Consider the following 23,915-nt stretch of genomic DNA (forward strand, 5'->3'; position numbering starts at 1 on the left):
GTGATTTCATTACATGGAAATTAAATTCCATTACAAAAAATGAAGGAGGTATTCAAGTTTGTTCTTTATCCTATTTTATTGTAATCAGCATATTTAAAATCATGAGTTCAAAAGATGAATTTACTTAATTTGAATGTACCCAACTGTACCTACTGCTGTGCTTCATCCATGGTGAAAAATCTGTTACTAGAGTCATTGTATTCCAGTGGTTCTCCACCAGGCAGTAGCAATGTTTGGAGACATCTTTGGTTATCACAGCTAGAGGGTGGTGCTAATCTCTAGTGGTAGGAGGCTGGGGATGCTGCTCAATTTCATACATTGCACAGGGCAGTCCCTCACAACAGAGTTAATCTGAGCCAAATATCAGTAGTGCTGAAGTTGAAAAAAAACCTGTCATCCACTAAAGGTTGAAAATTTATTTTGGTACTCTTTTGGGTTCCCATATACATTTTTCCCCCTTTTAAGTGTGTGGCACAGAAGCTTCTTTGCCCTCTAATTTGGAACCAATTGGAATACAAAAGACTCAATTTTAAGATGTTTTTAAGTCCAAAGTGACTCTACAAGCATAGGCTGGAGTTGATGTGCTTTTGCTCTAGCGAATAGTTTTGCTTAGGTCTGTGGAATATTTATGAAAATTTATAATTAGAGGTGGAATGACTTCTCACTCCATTGGATGTTTGTATATTGTGGTTTGCAATATAATTTGTCAATAACTGATCCTACAGTTAATCATTTCTAGTAACTAAATGTATGGACTGTTAGACAAATTCTGAGGTATTTTGACAATGTGGAGTTCGGGGTGTTGTAATGATAGTCGTTGCAACAGAACTTAATATTTACTCTTTTGTATACACAGGTAAAAAACTGGGTCAAAGAATTACGGAAAATGTTGGGAAATGAAATCTGTTTATGTATAGTTGGTAAGCATCATTACTTTTTTAAATTTAAAATGTCCTCTGTTTCAAAAAAAAAAAAAAAGTGCTCTGCTTCCTTAATGTTTTATTAGAGAATAGCAAATAAGTCATTCTCATTTTTAAAGTTATGAGAAAGAAAGAAGAATGATATTTTAATATTTAATATTTTAGAATAACTTATGATTTGGAAGTGATCTTTCAGGAGATTCAGACTTCAGGGAAGACCTTGGGGAGCAAGTGGGAAAAAAAAATTTTTTTTTTTTTAATTTTATTTATTTGACAGAGAGAGAGACACAGCGAGAGAGGGAACACAAGCAGGGGGAGTGGGAGAGGGAGAAGCAGGCTTCCTGCTGAGCAGGGACCCTGAGATCATGACCTGAGCCGAAGGCAGACGCTTAACAACTGAGCCACCCAGGCGCCCACAAGTGGGAAATTAACCATGTAAACTTCCAACTCCCGGCCTTGCTTCAATTTGATCTTTAGTTTTTCCTCATAAGATTTTCTGTAGAAAAAAATAGTTTAGGAACTACTTTAAAATAAAATTAAAACTAATGACTTAGGCTAGTATTCTTGTTTTATATGTTTAACTATACACATTTTTGAGTTAAGGACAAATTTGACTCCCAAGTATATGACCAAATCATGATAGTAGGGTGGAGGAATATTCTGAATGGGTAAAATAAAGGAACTGTAGAACTCACTCTTGGACTTCTGAAATTTCTCTTTGGTTCCCTTTTTCTTTAGATTATTATTTCAATAATATAACTAATTATTGAGCAATAAAGTATACCAGACACTATGCTGTGTTCTTAGTAGACATTATCTCATGTAATCCTCTTAATTTTATGAGGGCTTTATAGAGGAAGCTGAGTCCTGGAGATACTGGATAACTTGTGCAATATCAAGCAGCTATGGAGATGGGATATGAAGTGAAGTCATTCTGATTCCTATACTTTGTTATTAATCCTTATGATGAATAGACTCATGCTGTTTTCTTTCTTTCTGCATGACTGCTAGAATAACAATGGTCTAGAAGAAACCAGGGTAATTTTAGTGGAGGACCTAGAATGGAATGGTCAATGTGGGCACATTTGACTTTTCAAAATTTTTACTTACTTAATTTATTTTTTTAATTTTATTTATTTATTTGAGAGAGAGAGAGAGCACAAGCAGAGGGAGCGGCAGGCAGAGGGAGTAGCAGGCTCCCCACTGAGCCAGGAGCCCAGTGCAGGATTCGATCCCAGAACCCTGGGATCATGACCTGAGCCTGAGGCAGAAGCTTAACCTTCTGAGCCACCGAGACATCGCAAGAATTTTTTTTTTTTTTAAATAAAGTTTACATTTTTTACATTGTCTTACCATTAGATTGGCAAACTGCAGTTCCAGATCAGGGTACATATCTGGGGGAAGAGGCCAAGGAGATGATTTGGCCTACTTTTTAAGTCTAGATGCTAGATGTTAGGCTAATGGCAGGAGTATTTCAGAATGGAACTCTAAAGTAGTAGACTGCATGGGACTTTGGGCCAAAGCTATATCTAGTCATTAGTGAGTTCACCTGGCTTTGTCTGGTATCTGGGACTTAATGGGAGTGGAAGTGGCCACATTAGGCGAATGACTAAAGATATGATTATTTGGGATTCTGGTTATCTCTCAGAAGAGGGAAAGAAATGACTAACATATACTTGAAGTCAAAGAAGCGTCAAGAGTTTGTTACTTGACCCACGTTACAAAGTAACATTAAAAAAATAGCTGGATAAATAAAGCTTATGAATAATTAATTTGGACTGTATATTTTTCATGTTCATATTATAAGAAGGTTTAGGAATATTGATGGTAGCTTACTGCCCCAAGTAGGGACAGATAATTCTCATTTAATGTTACATAATGTCTATTAATGATTGGTGTAAAGCCTAAAAAGTTCTCACTCCTTTTCTGTTTCTAGTGTGACATGGAATTTTAGTTGTAATTCATTGTTGAAAGAATTTTGAGAGCCCATTTACCACAAAAGGAAAGTTTCACAAAGTTACTATATCTGTGTAACCAGTAACTTAGAGGTCTCACCTGTGTTTCTTTTTCATCCCAACACCGTCCCAGCTGCCTTCCCCTCACCATTGCCCACCTCCAGACACTGTCTTGACTTTTTACTGCATGGACTAGTTTTGTTTTGAATTTTATATAAATGAAATTATATAGTATGAACTCTTGTATCTGATTTTTTGGTTTTACATTATGTTTGCAGGATTCGTTGTTTTTGTATATAGTTGTAGTTCATTTTATTCTCTTTGTTCTCTAATACTTTATTCTATAAATACTCCACAATTTATCCTTTTGTTATTGATAGGCATTTACATTATTTTTTCTACATACTGATTTTCATTCTGTTTTTTAGAATAGTTCAGTGTTTATTTGTTTTTCTGTTTTAGTTCTAAATTCAAAATAATAACACTACTTCCCAGGATTCAATGTAATTTAATGAAAATTAAACAGTAATTTGGAAAACCCTTGGCATAGAGAAGGCCTTTGACAAATATTTGTTCCTTTTCCTCTAAATAAGACAATCTTTCAAACATGTGGATGGTTTACCTGAAATCTTATAGACTCTAGTCTTCAGTTGCTTTTCATTTGGTATAACTTATGGACATTCTTATCATCCTGATTATTTTTTTTCTAGGCTTATTTCACTAGAACACTAGAATCCAAATATTGTTGAGCCAATGTATACTTAAATGGCTCTCTTTTTAAAATTCTCCCATTACCGTTCTACCAACACTGTCCCAAGATTGCATACATTTTTTACTATCCATGTCACAGTGTCTCTGTTATGTAGATTGTAGTTAACAAAACTCCGAATCACTTTTTTATAAGTATTGCTCTTCTGTCAAGCTTTTCCCATCTTTTTCTTATATAATTTAGTTATTTAAACTTAAGTGTAGGAATTTCAACTCATGTTTCTGAATCTTTACGTTTGATGATATTGTCTACTGGCTTTTTCATGTAAATTAAATACTTAACCTTCTACGTCCTTACCTAAACCACTTACAGTGTGTTAACCAGTGATGGAGAACCCCATACCTTGCTAGCAGAGATTTTTCCCTCTCTGTTTTAGTTAGTCCACTGATTAGCACTCTTAGCTGTGGTTGCTCTATTTGATAATATTTTGCTTCTAATCTGTCCTTAACATTTGTATGTTTGTTAAACAAATAGTTATTTTTAGTAGTAGTTACCATTTATTGAGTCCTAGGTACTGTTCTAAGAACTATACATTTATGCATTCATTAAGTCTTCTGACAGCACTACAAGAAGGTATTGTTGCCATTTCCATTTCACACATGAGAAGTGGGCTGAGAGCTCGGTATTTCCCAAAGTACATAGCTAGTTAGAGGTAGACCTGGGATTTTAACGTAGGTCTGTCTGCTATATCGAGCCCATATTCTTAACCAGCACTATATATTGCTTACTACATATACTATATACCAGTTTTGGGAGTATTCTAGTATAAGAATAAGTGAACAAATACAGATGGTCCTTGTCTTCCCAGAGCTTATTATGTAGAGAGAGGGAGAAGAACAAGCTATTGTTCTATATTACAATAAATGCTATGAAGGGGGAAGTACAGAGTGCTGTGATAGCATTAAAGCAAACCTAACTAAATTTGGAGGGGAGGGAAGTTAAAGAAGACTTCCCAGAGTGTTGGATTAACTAAATTAGCTAGATGAAACTAGTAGGGTGGTAATAAAAAGTGTGTTGCCTATCATGGGCTTTAATTTTCTCATAATAATATTGATTTTCCATTTGATCATTCACTGTGATGAATATAAGCTGATATTAATAACTGCTTTTATTGAGTATGTACCAAATGCTAGATCTTTTACATTATCATATTTTCATATCAACCATGCTGTTTGTTAGCTACATTTGTATAGAGTGATACTAAGATTAGTAATTTTCCCCCAAATTATATAGTTACGAAGTGATCTAGGACAAAAACAAGCTTTATCAGGTTTAAAGCCTTTGAAAACTTATTTTGACTAGCCCACAAACCACCATACAATCTAAGCAAAATAGGGTTCTAGCTCTTTATTGCCATTAGGCCATCTGCCCCTACCAATGGGTATATCCCTTTCATGTTCTTAATTCAAATGTGTATTTATAAAGAAAATAAAGTTTTTACTATTCTTAGCAGGGTGGCTTTTCCACCTGCTTCAGCCAATTTTCCCCCCTAATCTTTATAGTACTATACTTAGTTGGTGGTAATCCTTTTTTCAGGTGTTTCAAAACTATTAGAAAGTTCCCTATATAGCTGCATAGTAGCATTGAAATAGATGAGCCTCAAAGCCTTAATCCTTTACATGTCTTGCTTTTAAAAGAACTATAGGCACTAAAAAGGTTTTGAGTTTGGAAAGATGTCAGTCACCAAAATGTAGTTTTTTATGACTTAATCTGTGTAATCAATACCTTTATGGACACTGATTGTTGAAAGAAATAGTGGTAAACAAAATTTTTTTGTTTAATAATTAGCTTGCTAAAAGAGTTATTTTAATAATAACTAGATTTATTAAAGTTAGGTAAATTTAGAATGTAATTAGGTAAGAAAGCAGTGTCTGAATAATTTTCCCCAAATTTCGTTTGAGGCATTACTCAAATTATCTCTCTCTATCCTTATTTTTTTAAAAAATGGATGTTGATAATTCTGGTAGAATTTGAAAACAGAGGCATTATATATTGAGAAAAACAACTCATAGGGTTTTAGTTAATTGTAACAAAAGTCTCCCGTTTTACGAGTGGCAGAATACTGTGCTTCTGTTTGTTGGAACCACTGGCCACTAGGTGGTGCTTTTTGCATTCTTCATAGCATAAAACAACTTGTTTTTCTTCAGGTGACTGTCAGATACATTGTAATATTTAGCAGATTTAAAATTTTATTGACAAATATAATGTAGGAAATCCGAATATGTTCTTCTTGCTGAGTTAAACAGAACTGTTCAAAGAAGGAACAGTTCATTACTGAATTTGTTGGTAATCACTGAGCTTTAGTATATACTCTGTTTCCTTGTCATGCTTTGGCTATGGTGTCAGATAGTTACTTGCAGCTGCCCATAATTGGGTGCTCAGATTATTTGAGGTCCTCTATATACAGACTCTCTGGGCTTGTACTTCTCAATTGTAAGCATCAGATCTTTCATTGGGTGCTTACTTCAGTCCTTATCTGAAATTATCTTCTAGATTCTCTAATGTTCCTAGAAAAGATGACCTTATTTACAAAGGTTTCCTTTCCCCCCCCTTATAAGTCATAATAGAAATGAAAATATTTGTCTGAAATATCCTTTCTTAGGGTATTTCCCCCTTTTTCTGTTATTTCTATTACCTTTAGTATTCTGTGTCCAGCCAACTCACTTTAACCTCTACCCTGTATTTAATAAGGAATCTGCATTTTGCAGTTTCCTCACTTTTATTCTGGTGGCTTTTTAGCATAATCTCAGTTTTGTCCCATTGTTTAAGAAGAGCTAACCTTATTTTCAGTAATTTTAAATTTGCATGATGTGCATGTATTAAGTTCTCACATGTTGTCAAACAGTACAGTTTCCTCTTCTGTGGTAGTGAAATGCTTTCTCTAACCAGTTCATTATCAGTTAGTAAACCAAAATACCCTTAGGGTCCAAGAGGCTGGCCTAATACATTTCATCAATAGTAAGGTAGCCTTGCTTAATTATTGACTGGCTGTATGTTGACTGGGGACCATTTACATTTGGCTAAGAATCATAGTTTATCCCTAGGTTCCCAAGTGACTCTTAGTCTCCGTTATATCCTAAATCAAAGAATAGTGCCTGTCTCTTTGGAAAAGTTGTTTTCTCTGACAGAGGCTGCGGCTTCAGGAGGGATATGCATTGAGCCATTTGAGGGAGGTTGAGGCGTTTACCTTGACAGTCATGATCAACCCTCCTATCATAGGCTTTAACTTTGTAGTTTTAGGACATGTAGAAGTCTGATGGGGATTTGTATTATTTTTCCAGGTGATTAAAATGGCCGTTGTGTATTTAGAATTGGCTTTGTTTTGTTATAAAAATGAATCAATATTAAGAAATGGCATTTCTACTTTTTCAAACTAGGTAATAAAATAGACCTGGAAAAGGAGAGACACGTTTCCATTCAAGAAGCAGAATCGTAAGTGTTCTCCCTTCCCCCCTCCCTCTAGTCACTCCCTAGTAGCAGTCTTTCTCTTTGCACAATGTGCTTTACCATTTAGGTATTACTCAAACCTTTTAATATAAAATGAGCTGTTGGATTCAGTGAAGCATTGGTAATTTCTGGACATTTGACAACATCTAAAAATATTCCATTCTCACTTCTCTTTTTGATTTCAGTAAAAAAATGTAAAGAGTGATGCCCAAAAAAACCCTATTATAATCAAATAGTGAGTCACAAAAGCTTTTATTAAAGTATTTGGGTTCCCAATTAACTTAAAAATGTCAAGTCTTGTTATTCTTATGTTCTAATTTAAAATTTGGTTCAGTGTATCTTAATTTCACTAAATGTGGGTTAATTAGTAATAAGTCACTAAAATTGCTACTTCAAAAATTCAAATAGCAGTTAATGACAAAGTATGAAAACTTTTCTTGTATCAATCACTGATGTTACTTGTTTTTTAAGGTATGCAGAATCTGTGGGAGCAAAACATTATCATACTTCAGCCAAACAGAACAAAGGAATTGAGGAACTCTTTCTTGACCTTTGTAAAAGTAGGTATACTCAGATTTTGTATATTTAGAAATTGTTCTTTTAAAAATATTGGTAATATTTTTTAAGTAATGTTTTATAGTCTCAATGACCACATTGATGATTTCTCACATCTACCAGTACTATTATTTACTTAATATTTTTTCTTAAACCATTTATTAAAGCTTAAATACCTACTTTAGCCCCATTTCAAGAAGTAGTTAATGGACGTGAAATCATGAAATCGTTGGATATGGTATGTACTAAATACACATGAAAATAAATGCATAACTGTCAAAACAGGAGAATACACAGATTTAAGAGATGTAACAACCTGCTGAAGTAGATGGATCTTATTTGGATCCTGATTTGACAATGTAGTAAAAAAATTTGTCAGACAGTGGGGACTGAATACTCACTGGATATTTGATGATATTAAGAAATTATTGAGGGGCACCTGGCTAGCTCAGTCAGTAGAGCATGTGACTCTTGATCTCAGGGTCCTGAGTTCAAGCCCCACATTGAGTGTAGAGTTTACCTAAAGAAAACATAAATAAAATAAATAAAAACAGTAAAGTGAATCTTTAAAAAAATATTATTGAGGTTCTGGTTCAAGGTAGTCACATCTTCTCCCATAGACACACTGAGTCTAAAGCTATATATGGAACAACTTCCTCTTAAAACCTAAAGGCTGGTTGAATGACAGCTGTACTTTGGACAAACAAGAAGAAAACCACATCTAAGAGGGTACACAATCTTGCCATAAACCCCATCCCTGGTGTGGTTACCCACAACCAAAAGGGAACTCAAAACTCATAACTTCTCCCTAAGGAGTTGAGTTTGAACCCCACAGTGGGCATCTCAACTTTTAAGACATAAATGAGAGATGATTTTCCCATCTAACTTTGAAAACCAGCATGGCTCACATCCCAAGACCTACAAGACTGAAGCAGTCTGAAAAACTGCTCTTAAAGGGCTTGCACTTGGACTCACCTATCTCAAGTCCCAGCTCAGAGGCAACTGATCTTACCAACTTAAAGTGAGGGAGGCTCACCTGCTTATATTAAAGGCATGTAATTTAACACACACATCTAGGAGTCTGATGATGGAATACTCTCCAAGGGTAGAGACTGGTAAGCACCATCTTCGTGGTCTACCTTTGCTGTATTCCTCCTTTGCTGTGATCCAGAGCACCATTATCTCCCAGAGAGGTGCTTTTACAAACATCTGATGCCCCAATATTTGCAGCTGCTACCTAGGAAATACATCTTGATCACCTGGCCTGGAGGCCAGGGGAGCTTATATTCTTGGTCCCATTGGACTAAAGTAATTGATGTTACTCAGAAAGGAGCTCATATCCCTGTCTGGTACCCCAATTTTTGTGACTGCTTCCAGGGGACACCTCTATATTACCTGGCTTTGGTGGCCAGTGGGGCTTATGGTCATGGGTCTCATGGGACTGTAACCAACAGAGAAAGACTTCTTAAACAGCTACCACCCACAGGGCACAGCAAGAGACAACAGACCCACAAGCTTAGTTTTTCTGTGAAGGAGGACTGTTAGTCATCATGACTGTGGCCTGAGGGGCAAGTTTCAGGTTTGGGACACTTAGTGGCCTATGGAGCTGCTTTCAAGGACAGTAGGCCGTGAGCACCATTTTGGTGCTCTTCTTCTACCTTGTTCTAGCTTGCTTTTATCACCTAGAAAGAGCTTATCCATTTGTCTGGAGCCCTAATTTTTGTGACTGCTGTTCAGGGGATACCTCCAGATCACCTGGCCCTGGTGGCCAGTGGGGCTTATGATTGCAGTCCTATAGGACTATATATTTGCATACTTTTGGTTTTTTTTTTTTTTTAAAGATTTGAAAGGGAGAGCATGAGCGGGGGGAGGGGCAGAGGGAGAAGAGAGAGAAACCCAAGCAGACTCCACCCCAAGCACGGAGCCCCACACAGGACTCAATCTCATAACCCTGAGATCACGACCTGAGCCGAAACCAGGAGTCAGAGGCTCAACCAACTAAGCCACCCAGGTGTCCCTATATTTGCATACTTTCGAAAGCTGATGCCTAAAGATTTGACTTCCAGTCACACTGAATCTAGGTGCTGAGATCCTCCCCTTTGGGACACTGACAGGTCTTGGGACATCCTCCATTACTGGGAGCTATTAAAAATATAATAGGCTGGTTGGACAAGCAGCTTGTTCCATTTACTGTATAGAAAGCAACGTGGAGAGTCGCACAAAATGAAGAAACAGAGGAGTATGTTCCAAATGAAAGAACGAGATAAAACCTCGGGGAAAAAACCTTAATGAAACAGATAAGTAATTTACCTGATATGGAGTTCAAGGTAATGGTATAAAAATGATCACTGAATTGGGGAGAAGATTGGATGAACACAGTGAGAACTTCAACTGGAGATGGAAAATATAAGAAAGTACTGGATAGAAGAGCTGAAGAATACAGTAAATGAACTGAAAAATACACTGGAGATGTTCAACATCAGACTAGGTGAATTAGAAGAAATGATCAGTTAACTCAAAGACAAGGCAGTGGCACTCACCCAATCAGAGCAGGAAAAAGAAAAAAAATGAAAGGGATAAAGCAAAAAGAAAAAAAATGAAAAAATTGAAGATAGTTTAAGGGACTTGACAGCATCAGACACCCTAACGTTTGCATCCGAGGGATTCCAGAAGGAGAAGAGATAAAGAGGCAGAAATCTTATTTGAAGAAATAATGGCCAAAAACTTCCCCAGCCTGGGTAAGGAAACAGACATCCAAGTCCAGGAAGCCCAGAGAGTTCCAAATAAGAGGAACCTAAAGAGATCCATACCAAAGATACATTATAAGTAAAATGTCAGAAGTAAAAGAGAAGGAGGGAATATTAAAAGCAGCAAGCAAAAAACAACTCATTACATACCCCCCCCAATAAGATTATCAGCAGATCTTTCAGCAGCCGTTTTGCAGGCCAGAGGAAATGGCATGATATGTTCAAAGTGCTGAAAGAAATAAACTTCCAACTAAGAATTCTCTACTTGGCAAAATTATCGTTCAAAAGGGAAGGAAAAACAAGGAATTTTCCAGACAAGCAAAAGCTAAAGTTCATCATCACCAGACTTGCCCTAAAGATATGTTAAAGGGACTTCTTTTACCTGAAAAGAAAGGGTGCTAATTAGTAACAAGAACACACTTGAGAGAAGAAATCTCACTGGAAAGTAAATATTTAGTAAAGATAATATATTATTGATTATAAAGCTAGTATGAAGGTTAGAAGATAAAAATAGTAAAAATAACCATAATTACAATAATTAGTTGAGGGGGATGCATAAGATGAAAAGTTATAAAATGTGACATCAAAAAAGTAAAACATCGGTGGGGGAGTAATAACGTTGAGCTTTACAATGGAATCAAGCATAAGATGTTATCAACTTAAAATATATTGGTATAAGCTGATATATGTAAGCTTCATTGTAACTACAAAGTAAAAACCTGTAGTAAATATGCCAAAGATAAAGAGAAAGGAATATAAGCATACAACTGAAGTAAGTCATCAAACTTCCAAGGAAAATAGCAAGAGAAGAAGAAAAGAACAGAAATGAATTACAAAAACAGCTAGAAAACAAAATGGCAGTAAACACATACCTATAATTACTTTAAATATAAGTGAACTAAATTCTCCTATCAAAAGACAGTGAACGGATAAAAAAAACAAGACCTGTTTATATGCTATCTGTACGAGACTTAGGTTAGATGTAAGGACACACACAGACTGAAAGTGAAGGGATGGAAGAGGATACTCCATGCAAATGGAAACCAAAAGACAGTTGGAATAGCTATTCTTATATCAGACAAAATGGACTTTGGTTTTTTTTTTTTAATGTTTTTTTATTATATTATGTTAGTCACCATACAGTACATCCCCGGTTTCCGATATAAAGTTCGTTGATTCATTAGTTGTGTATAACACCCAGTGCACCATGCAATATGTGCCCTCCTTACTACCCATCACCAGTCTATCCCATTCCCCCACCCCCTCCCCTCTGAGGCCCTCAGTTTGTTTCTCATAGTCCATAGTCTCTCATGCTTCATTCCCCCTTCTGATTACCCCCCTTTCTTTATCCCTTTCTTCCCCTACCGATCTTCCTAGTTCTTATGTTCCATAGATGAGAGAAATCATATGATAATTGTCTTTCTCTGCTTGACTTATTTCACTTAGCATTATCTCCTCCAGTGCCAAAATGGACTTTAAAACATTGACTGCAATAGCAGATAAAGAACTGCATTACATAATGATAAAGGGGTCGAGCCAACAAAAAGTTATGACTTTTTTTTTTTTTGACAGAGAGAGATAGCAAGAGAGGGAACACAAGCAGGGGAAGTGGGAGAGGGAGAAGCAGGCTTCCCGCTGAGCAGGGAGCCCGATGCGGGGCTCCATCCCAGGACCCCGAGACCATGACCCGAGCCGAAGGCAGACGCTTAATGACTGAGCCACCCAGGTGCCCCAGAAGTTATGACATTTGTAATATTTGTGCATCCAACACAGGAGCACCTAAAGATACGAAGCAAATATTAACAGACCTAAAGGAAGAAATAGACAGCAATACGAATAATGGTAGGGGACTTTAATACCTTACTTACATTAATGGATAGATTACGCAGACAGAAAATCAGTAAGGAAACATTGGCCTTAAATGACATGTTAAATCAGGTGGACTTAACAGATATTTACAGAACATTTCTATCCAAAAACAACAGAATACACATTTTTCCCAACTGCACATGGAACATTTTCCAAGACTGTATGTTAAGCCACAAAACAAGTCTAAATAAATTCAAGAGGATTGAAATCATATCAAGCATCCTTTCCAACCACAATGGCATAAAACTAGAAATTAATTACATAAAGAAAACTGAAAATTTCACAAGTATGTGGGGATTAAACAACATGCTACTGAACAACCTAGTAAGTCAAAGAAGAAATCAGAAGAGAAATCAAAATATACCTTGAAACAAACAAAAAAGTAAACACATTTGCCAACATTTATGGGATGCAGCAAAAGTAGTATTAAGAGGGAAGTTCAGGGGCGCCTGGCTGGCTCAGTCAGTGAAGTGTGAGACTCTTGATGTCAGGGTTGTGAGTTCGAGCCCCATGTTGGGTGTAGAGGTTACTTAGTAAAATCTTTTAAAAAGGTGGGGGGGAGGAGTTCATAGCGATACCTAACTCAGGAATCAAACAGAGTCTCAAATAGAGGCACCTAGCTGGCTAAGTTGGAAGAACATGCAACTCTTGATCTCTGGGTTGTGAATTCAAGCCCCACGCTTGGTGTAGAGATTACTAAAAAGAGTAAATAAAACTTTTAAAAAAAAAGTCTCAACGTAACTTTATACCTCAAGAAACTAGAAAAAGAACAAAGGAGAAGGAAGGGAACAACAAAGATTAGAGCAGAAATAAATGAAATAAATACTGAAAACACAATAGAAAAGATCGGTGAAACTAGCTGGTTCTTTAGAAAGATAAAATTGAAAAAACTTTAGACTCACCAAGAAAAAGAGAGGAGTCAAATAAATAAAATCAGAAATGGAAACAGAGACTTTACAACTGATAGCACAGAAATACAAAGGATCATAAGACACCACTGTGAACAGTTATATACCAACCAATTAGACAACCTAGAAGAAATGGATAAATTCCTAGAAACATATAACCTACTAATACTAAATCATAATGAAATGTAAACTGTGAACAGACTGATTACTAGTAAGGTGATTGAATCAGTAATCAGAAACTTCCCAGGAAACAGAAATCCAGGACCAGATGGCTTCACTGGTGAATTCTGCTAAACATTCAAAGAAGAATTAATACCAGTCCTTCTCAAACTCTTCCAAAAAGTAGAAGAGGGAACTCTTCCAGACTTATTTTACAAGGCTAGCATTATGCTGATACCAATGCCAGACAAGGACACCATAAGAAAAGTAAATTACAGGCTGGTATCCTTGATGAACATAGATGCAAAAACCCTCAGCAAAATATTAGCAAACTGAACTCAAGAATACATCAGAAAGACCATACACCATGATCAAGTGGGATTTATTCCAGGGATGCAAGGATGATTCAACATCTACAACTTCATCATTGTGATATAACATCTTAACAAAATGAAGGATAAAATCATATGATCATCTCAGTAGATGCTGAAAAAGCAGTTGACAAAATTCAACATCCATTTATGATAAAAGCTCTTCAACAAAGTGGATATAGAGGGAATACACCTTAACATAATAAAGCATATACAAAAAGCCCACAGCTAGCATCATACTCAATGGAGAAAAGCTGAAAGCTTTTCCTTTAATATCAGGAATAAGATGAGGCTCATTCTCACCACTTTTATTCAACATAGTATTGGAAGTCCTAGTCAGAGCAATTAGGCAAGAAAAAGAAACAAAAGGCGTACAAATTGGAAAGGAAGAAGTAAAACTGTCAGTACTTGCAGGTGACATTATATGTCAAAACCCCAAAGAAAACCCTGAAGACTCCCATCGAAAACCTGTTAGAACTAATAAATAAAATTGGTTCATTGAAGGATATAGGAAATCAACATGCAAAAATCATGCACTAATAATGAAAGATAAATTAGGAAAACAATCCCATTTACAGTTAACATAAAAAAATGGTAAAATACCTATGAAAAAAAATCCCATTTACAGTTAACATAAAAAAATGGTAAAATACCTATGAAAAAGTTTCATGAAAAAGAGGTGAAAGACCTGTATATTGAAAACTATAAGACATTAAAGAAAGAAACTGAAGAAGACACAAGTAAATGGAAAGACACTCCATGGTCATATATTGGAAGAATTAGTATTGTTAAAGTGTTCATACTACCCAAAGCAGATTGAGCGTTGTCCTTATCAAAATTCCAGTAGCATTTTTTCACAGAAAGAGAACACAATCCTAAAATTTGTATGGAACCAGAAAAGACCCTGAGTAGCCATAGCAATCTTGAAATGAAGAACAAAGCTAGAGGCATCATGCTCCCTGATTTCAAACTATATTACAGAGCTATAGTAAAACAGTGTGGTATTGGCATAAAAACAGACACACAGATCAATGGAACGGAATGCAGAGCCCAGAAATAAACCCATGCATATATGGTCAATTAACTTATGACAAAGAAGTCAAGAATGTACAACGGGGAAAGGACAGTCTCTTCGATAAGTGGTGTTGGGGAAATTGGACAGCCACATGCAAAAGAATGAACCTGGACCACTAACTTATACCATACACAAAAATTAACTTAAAAGGATTTAAAACTTGAACCTAAGACCTGAAACCATAAAACTCCTAAAAGAAAATATAGCCAGTAAGCTCCTTGACATAGGTCTTAGCAGTGATTTTTTTAATCTGACAGTGAAAGCAACAAAAGCAAAAATAAACAAGTGGACTATATCAAACTAAAAAGCTTCTGTCCAGCAAAGAAAACTGTCTGCGAGATGAAAAGGCAACTTAAGTGGGAGAAAATATTTTCAAATCCTATGTCTGATAAGGGGCTAATATCCAAAATATATTTTAAAAAACTCCTACAACTCAATAGAAAAAAACCCCACATTTAATCCAATTAAAAAATCGGTCAAAGATCTGAACATTTTTTCAAAGAAGACAAAGAGGTGACCAATAAGAACATGAAAAGATGTTCTACATCATTATCAGGGAAATACAAATCAAAACTGCAATGAAATAAGATAGTACTTCATGTCTGTTAGAATGGCGAGTATCAGGCAAGAAACGAGTGTTGGTGAGGTTATGAAGAAAGGGAACCCTTGTGCACTGTTGGTGAGAATGTAAATTTGTCCAGCCACGATGGAAAACAGTATGGAGGGAGGTTCTTTAAAAAATTTAGAATAGAACTATAATATGATTCAGCAGTTCTATTTCTGGATATTTAGCTGAAGAAAACAGAAACACTAGCTTGGAAAGATAAACCTTATTCATTGCAGCATTATTTACAATAGCCAACCACTGGAAACAACCCTAAGTGTCCGTCAATGGCTGAATAAAAAAAATGTGTATTATATACACAGTGGAATATTACTTTGAGGGCATTATCCTAAGTGAAATAAGTCAGAGAAAGATAAATAGTATATGATCCCTCTTATATGTAGAATCTAAAAATGAATAAATAAAACCAATCTCGTAGGTACAGAGAACAGATTGGTGGTTGCCAGAGACGGTTTGGGGGTGGGAGAAATGGCTGAAATGTTTTGTTTGTTTTTAGTTTAAATAAATTGAATTATTCTTTATTTTAAAAATTATTGTAAATTTTTTAGTTATGATTATGGTGTTATGGTTATATATATTTTTTAAAAGTTCTTGTTTTTTAAAAAAAGAGTCCTTAGGGGCTCCTGGGTAGCGCAGTCGTTAAGCGTCTGCCTTCGGCTCAGGACGTGATTCCGGCGTTCCGGGATCGAATCCCACATCGGGCTCCTCCGCTGGGAGCCTGCTTCTTCCTCTCCCACTCCCCTGCTGTGTTCCCTCTCTCGCTGGCTGTCTCTCTGTCACATAAATAAATAAAATCTTAAATAAAATAAAATAAAATAAAAAAATAAAAAAGAGTCCTTATATTTAGAGAGCATATTAAAATTATGAATAAAATTATGTGTCTAGAATTTGGATCAAAATAATAGTAGGGTTCCTTGCTGAGTATAGATGAAATTGCGTGATGAACATAATGGATTTTCATTATGCCATTTTTTTCTACTTTTATATGTATTTGAAGTTTTTCATAGTACAAAGTTTTTTTTAAAAGAGAGGAAACTGTTTATCACCAATAGAATTGTGCCATACTTAGGAAAACCCTCGTCTATGGAATAATAGATTGAAATGATTTTGTCAGATTATATTCCTTGAATTTATGGACCTCACAGTCTTCTGAGAATTTGATGAAACTGTGGTTTTTGTCTCTAGGAAAATGTACATATACGCAAACTTTGGAGTAGATTTCAGTTTTATGAAAACTTGGAAGATCATTCAAAGTTTTTGTAGAGCTTTAATTCTCTAAGTTAGGTCCCCTGATCAGCAGCATCAGCATCACTTGAGAGTGTGTTAGAAATGCAGATTCTTGTGCCCTACCCAAACCAACTCAATCAGAACCTCTGGAGGCGGTGCCTAGAATCTGTGTTTTAACAATCCTTCCATGTGATTGTGATGCACGCTGAAATTTGAGAATTTCTTTCTATTTTCACTGCTTTTATACATACCTATCAATCACTTGGAGATCTTATTAAAATGCATATTTGATTAGAATGGGTCTGGTGTGGGCCTCAGCTTTTCATTTCTAACAGGCACCCATGTGATGATGGGTACTTGAGTACCAAGGTTCTAGATCTGTAGCTTAGAAATGTTATAAATCTCACATTTCTTTTTTTAAGATTTTATTTATTTATTTTTTGAGAGAGAGCAAAGAGAGTGTTCATGAATGCAGGAGTGGGGGGAGGGGTGGAGGGAGAGGGAGAGAGAATCCCAAGCAGACTCTGCACTGAGCATGGAGCCTGATACAGGGCTCAGTCTTACAACCCTGAGATCATGACCTGAGCCAAAATCAAGAAGGGGACACTTAACCGACTGAGCCACCCAGATGCCCCTAAATCTCACATCTTTATAGAAAAAAATTTGAGTATTTCCCATTTTTATTTAAAAATTAGAGAACATATACAAATACTATATGTTGTATATTTTTATAAAACACAAAAAAAATAGAAAATTTGAAAGGTTTGGGAATAATAAGTAGAAATTAGAATTTGTCATGTTTTCTTATTTCATCTTACTGGATTTTCCCGTACATCTAAATTTGGAAACCATTGTTTAAGAGCAGTCTCTGGACCCTAGTTTAAGAATTATTGTTCTAAGGACTCCCTCTTTTCTTTCTTCATTTTTTCAGATATGTATTTTGTGAGTATTTACTCCTCGTCTGTGTCTTATATTTTCATTTTTTAACTGTGTCTTTTGGAGTAGAAGTTCTAAATTTTAATAAGGTCTGATTTGTCAGTTTTTCTTTATGATTCATTTTTTGTGTGTCCTATATAAGAAATCTTTGCCTAATTCAGAGTCACAAAGATTTTTTTCCAACAGAGATTTCCTCCTATGTTTTCTTCTAGAAATTTTTGGTTAGGTCCATAATTCATTTTTTTATTTTTATATATGGCAAGGGATATAGATAGATCAAGGTTTATTTTTTACATGTAAATGTCCGGTTCTAATACTGTTTCTGAAAAGATTCTTTCTTCATTGAATAATCTTCGCATATACATAAAAAATCAAGTGACTGGACTCTGTTCCATTGATCTCTGTTTGTTTGTTTGTTTATTTAAGTTCAGTTAATATATAGTGTATTATTAGTTTCATTGATCTTTAGAGCTCTCCTTTCACCAATATCTCACTCTTTATTGGAGTAACTTTCTGATATATCTTTAAGTCAAATAGCATGAGTCCTCTGGCTTTGTTTTTCCTCCCTCATCTAAAACTCTTTAATTCTTTCAAATATTATTTGCTTAAAAGTATTACTTTACTAGTTGAAGAATAAATCTTATTCCCTAAATATTAGTTGCACTTGGAATAATTTGAACTTCTTTGACATGTTGCTAAGAATATTTGGAAAATCTTAAGGATTATACTTGTATACAGTCATTTGTTCAAAGCAAAAGTTTTTCTATTGATCACTTGCTATTAACTATTTATAATTTGCAGGAAAAGCTATTTAGTGAGCTGACAAAATGTGTATTATATTTAGTTTCCTTGTTGGTTGAAAGTCAGAAATGGCTATCGTGGTACACTGAAAAAAAACTTATAAGAAAGAGAAAACTCATAGGTTGTGGTCCTAAATAATTTGTTTCCTCCCTCTCTTAGGGATGATAGAAACAGCACAAGTGGATGAGAGAGCGAAAGGCAATGGCTCCAGTCAGCCAGGATCTGCAAGGCGAGGTGTACAGATTATTGATGATGAACCTCAAGCTCAGAGCAGTGGTGGAGGGTGCTGTTCTTCTGGATAACTGTTCACACTTAAGAAATTAAACAAACAAACTGTGGATCATTGCCCTCAACATGAAGACTGCCATATTCCAAGTCACATTATTTTACCAATGGAATTATAGAATTAACAGTATTTTAAATTACGTTTATAACACTGCAGAGACCTTAAGTGCTAAACTTAGTGGAGTTTGTGACCAGAGAATTGGCATTTTTCTACAAATGTTAACAAAGCAATTACCAATGGCCTTTTTACATATTTTTTTCTTTAATAAGGAATAATATGCATGTAGAAAAGACCTACTTAAAGGCTTCATTTATATTCTTTTAAATCAAATCTTTATTTAATAACTTATATATGTTGTTGGAATGGTATACATTTTTGCAGCCCTTTGTATTTTGTGGTAGTTTGAATTGTATCACTTCTAAACGGCAAACTGTTTTTGTTTTCTTTTTTTTTTTTTTTAATTAGCAGATACCTGAAGTACTATTTTTGCAGGGTTTGCACAGGCCCCTTAACTGTCTACTACTTTGATATAATCTATATACAACCTGTATGCTGAGCTGGTAAAATACATTGTAAAATTACATATTAAATATTTTATCTGCTTTACAAGCGCAAGGTGCAAAAATATATACAATAGTCTCATTGATGACTGTAAAGTGAATTAACATTTGGTGATAATGCCTAAGCTTTTTGACTCTGATATAAAGATCATAGCTCCCCTTCACTTTTGTCTTAACTTGAAAGTGGCGTGTTTCAATTTTCATATATACTTTACTTGAATTATTGCTGTTGTCATATTTTTTGCCTCTGTAAGTCTTTCTGATGATTGAACAACAGCATTTGCCTTTCGGTTTGTTGAGGTTTTTTGGGTTTTTTTTTTGTTGTTTTGGGGGGGATTTTTTTGGATAAAGAGATGAATTCTGCTGATTTTGCTTTAGAGTGGTTACCTTAGAAGTATTTGAGTGGAGCATGCTGAGTTTCACTTCTGCAATGGCTTTAGTTTTCTCTTAGACTTTATGTGAGATGGGTTCACTGGTGTGAGAAGAGAGGAAGAGGTCCCAGAGAGTTGCCACTCACCAAGACTCATTCATACAGCATGTTAGTGGGTGGTTTATTCTCCTGGGGCAGCACTTTTAAACCCTTTGTGAGCAAATTGTATTTGTTCATTGCTTGCCAGAGATGAACACAGAAAAGTTTGTTCCATTTTATAAGAGTTGTCCTTCTGAGTTTCTGTGAAGGGAAACATTTCATGTAATGTGGTTATAGCAAACACTGGAAAGATTTATTATGAAATTATATTCTTGTATACTTTGTAAATTAGTCTCATTAGGGTTTTTTTTTTTTTTCTTAAGCATAGGACTGAACTTAAATTTGTTCATTTTAATGGAATCAGACACTGCTCACAGAAGGATCACAAATTATGGAGATTAACATAAGTTGTTCTTGTTCTAATATATATATTTTTCCATTTCTGTCATGCTTGGAAAACTAGTAAATGTTATGTCTAAGATAAAATGGAATGGTCCCTGGATTTACTTCTTATAAGAAGCAATAGTATGCAATAAAGTTGTTAGCATGAGCAATTAAGAGGATATAAAGAGGTTACAGTTACTATAGAAGTACTACCGTATTTTTAAGTTAATAGCTTAAACTTTCCCAAATGGGTTTAAAGTTGAATTGACACCTTGATGTTATGATGTTAGAATTTTAGCTTAGTATTTATTAAGTGTTCTGTGAGCCCTCCCTTTACCTTCTTTAGTTACTCTCCTTGCTAAACTCAACACACTGATTTGATTTCTGTTGTGTGTGTTTGGGAGGGTGGGGTGGGAAGAGTCGGAGATAAGCTAAAATTGTTTTTTTTTTTTTAAATCAGATGATTGTACTCTGTATAATCTCTCAGTGTCCTGTGAAGTTTGTGTTTATGCAGGGCAACAGGAGAGACAAGGAGAATCATGAGTACAAATACAGGAAAAATTGTTTTTGTCCCCCTGGTTCTTCCACAGATAGTAAAGAAAGCCTTGCCGTTTCTACTAGTATACATGCAGATGGGAAATAAACTCTTCTCCTTTGGAGTGAAATTTTTTTTTTTTTTTTAAAGATTTTATTTATTTATTTGACAGAGATAGAGACAGCCAGCGAGAGAGGGAACACAAGCAGGAAGAGCGGGAGAGGAAGAAGCAGGCTCATAGCAGAGGAGCCTGATGGGGGGCTCGATCCCAGAATGCCGGGATCACGCCCTGAGCCGAAGGCAGACGCTTAACCACTGTGCCACCCAGGCGCCCCTGGAGTGAAATTTTTTTACACTAATTAGAGATGATATTGAGCTTTATTCCAAAAAGTAAAGTCATAAAGCCTGATAATTGGAGAGTTGAACTCTCGATTTTTGACCCAATACTAATGATATTAAGTCCAGATAGGAACCTCTGCTCCAGAGTTGCCAGATAATTATTGATGGGGTAAAACCACTCTCCATATTTTTTTTCCTTTACTCTCCTTTGGTTTCTGTGTATCTTTCTTAACCTCAAGTGTTTCTTTCTTCTTTTTTTGACTTGTAATTTAAGCTAATTCATTAGCAACAATAAATAATATGGAATACTTGTCTTTACCCTGAGGCCTGAGAGGTCATTAGGTAGGAATAGGATGAAAGAGAAATAAAAGAGGACCAGCCAATTGCAGTATGTGCATAAAGGAGAGGTAAAGAGATGGTAAACTAAGGCTGAGGAAATTTCTCTGATAGTTTCTTCACCTCTTTAACATATCTTTTGTGTTCCTGTCCTTATAAATTGTGCTATTAGGAAGAAGACACAAGTAACTGTATTGTGTATTAAAAGTAGTAGGTAGGTAGAACCAATATATTTTTCAACTAGTAAGTGTATACATTTAGTATATATATTTAAAAATTGGTATAAGATAGTCATTAAAAATACCTGAATATTATGTTAAAAGTATACAATCATTGTTTCTGTAATGATGGGTATTCTGCATCTTGTTTTGCTTTGTGATTATAGAGGAAAATATTGTTTTTAAAAATGTATATTGCAACAGTTTTGGGGTAAACAGCAATCTGAAAAAAAAAGCATCACATTATTGTATGAAATATGAGTGTTCGAATTTGTTTTGTTCTGGGGATATCTCCAGAAAATACCCTAAAGCTATGGCTGTTACAGCTAAATTGATGTCTTTTTTGTTCTTGTTATTGTTGTTAGTATTAGCCATATATTATTAGTGATTACTTTTTATTTGGCATTAAAGTAAGAAAGAATGATACAGGTTCTCAGTATGAAAAGATAAAATTTGGGAAATACGAAAGGAGGATAGTGAGGAGAATGGAAGTCAGGTAGATGTGAAACTCTACAACCTGACATTTTTATAATCGCTTTGAAAATACATTATCAGGTCATTTCTAAATAAGGTGAGTTATGCATTATGCCAAATATTTAGAACATATAAAAAATGAATTGTGATACTATGTCTTTTAATATAATTTGCAATTTTCTATATTATAAATGCTACAAGGAGTCTAGGTCATTGATGTTATCGCCAAGTAATAGAATTTACCCTTATAATTATTACTTATATTATCTCCAGAAGTGGTTTGATCTGTGCCTTTAACTTTTGAAATTCATCTTTTGACTTCTGTTTGCCATTATAGTTTTCTTTATAGATGCAGTGTGGCAGAGAGGGAATACATACTCTGTGACTATTGAAGATGTTGAGCTCTCCCAGAAAAGGGTATAGATGGTTGCAGCCAGCAGCAGCCTTAAAATAATGTCTGGAGATATAGCGACTAAGTAGATCTTCTTTCTTTTCTAAATTACAAAAGGTATTACCTAGATTTTAATAACTAAAAACTGGGATTCATTGAATACATACATTTATTTAATTTCATAATAGGCATTGATTCTAGTATGTTGCTGTTCTGTAGTTTTCAGTTAACAAAAACAATAATATATTTGGTGTTGTGGACCAAAATTCATGTTACACATATGTCTGACTTTGATGGCTTTTCCCCTTTCAAAGGAAACAAATTAGAATTCTGAGCAAATTTTCCTAAATGCAAGTATTTTAGTATTAATCATATGTAATGAAAAAAAATCAGAAATACTCTTCAAGAATTTCTAATTTCAAGCAACGATGCTTTGCTTCTAAACAAATGTCACTTTAATTTGGTAGACTTATAGCACTGCTTGTGCTCTCTGGGATTTATATATCATCTCTCTTCTGAGCAGCCAAGTGTGCTTTTAAGTGTTAACCTTGCTACTACAACTTTTCCTCTGCAGTAGGTAAATGAACATGGCAAGTTGATGTTACATGGCACACCCAGTAAGAATCTTACTCTTAAAGCATCTTGTCTTCAGAGGCCTGCTCATACTTCCAAATGCATCACATTAAAACCAAAAGATGAAGCTGCCTACCTTTATTCTCATTGTATCAGTTCTCACCTTGATTTTGATACTTCCCAACAACTGTATCAGCTCTTCATTATCAAATACTCAAGAAAAAGCTAAAATGACTTCCTTAAATTTGAGCTTGTGTAGAGCAATGAGAGAAAGGTGAGGGACAGCAAGGATAAAGTATGGTAATGTTGAAATATAGACAACAGTGGTATTTGCTAAACTGTGTCTTTGGTAGCAGACTATTTTAAGGAAACCATCATATGTAGTACTTCCTAGAAATGTAAAAGTTCTTCATTTTGTATTTAATTATCTGAGAATATATTCTAGGAAAAAGAATAAAAAGTACTCCCCTCCCAGATGGAAAATATTGCTCTGTAGTATATACTCTTCAATTACCTTTTCTCTGTGCATTTATATACGTATATATTTACCTATAGAAATACATAGTTTCATAGGTTTTAAATTTTTACATAAATTCTCTCTTACTATGCATATGTTTTGCAACTTGCTTTTTTCTCTTACCATCATGTTTAGGAGTTGTTATGTCAGTTATGCAGACTTTTTTGTTTTCTCCCACATCTCTTTGGGGTGTTTGCCTTTCAAAATAACTTCTGACTCTCCATGAAACCTTCCCAAAAGGAATCTTGTCAATTAGGTGGATTTCACTAGAATCATAGAATTTAAGTGCAAGCCAGTGCTTAGACAGAATCAGTGTCTCCCGGGGCGCCTGGGTAGCGCAGTCGTTAAAGCGTCTGCCTTCGGCTCAGGGCGTGATCCTGGCGTACCGGGATCGAGTCCCACATCAGGCTCCTCCGCTATGAGCCTGCTTCTTCCTCTCCCACTCCCTCTGCTGTGTTCCCTCTCTCGC

At 35.3% G+C, this 23,915-nt stretch overlaps 1 protein-coding gene across 1 annotated transcript in view; it reads left to right on the plus strand.

Annotated features, from left to right (window-relative positions):
• The window catches only part of RAB21 (RAB21, member RAS oncogene family), a 38,371-nt gene extending 14,968 nt beyond the window's left edge, over positions 1 to 23,403 (plus strand). Inside the window, exons 4-7 of the mRNA XM_008684390.2 lie at positions 857 to 920; positions 7,022 to 7,076; positions 7,563 to 7,651; positions 18,524 to 23,403. Of these exons, the coding sequence (XP_008682612.2) occupies positions 857 to 920; positions 7,022 to 7,076; positions 7,563 to 7,651; positions 18,524 to 18,666 (351 nt within the window). The 3' untranslated portion in view covers positions 18,667 to 23,403. The remainder of the gene's footprint in view (positions 1 to 856; positions 921 to 7,021; positions 7,077 to 7,562; positions 7,652 to 18,523) is intronic.
• The last annotated feature ends 512 nt before the right edge of the window (positions 23,404 to 23,915 follow it).

Source organism: Ursus maritimus, unplaced genomic scaffold (genome assembly GCF_017311325.1).
Source record: "Ursus maritimus isolate PB19 unplaced genomic scaffold, ASM1731132v1 scaffold_21, whole genome shotgun sequence".
Classification (NCBI taxonomy): Eukaryota; Metazoa; Chordata; class Mammalia; order Carnivora; family Ursidae; genus Ursus; species Ursus maritimus.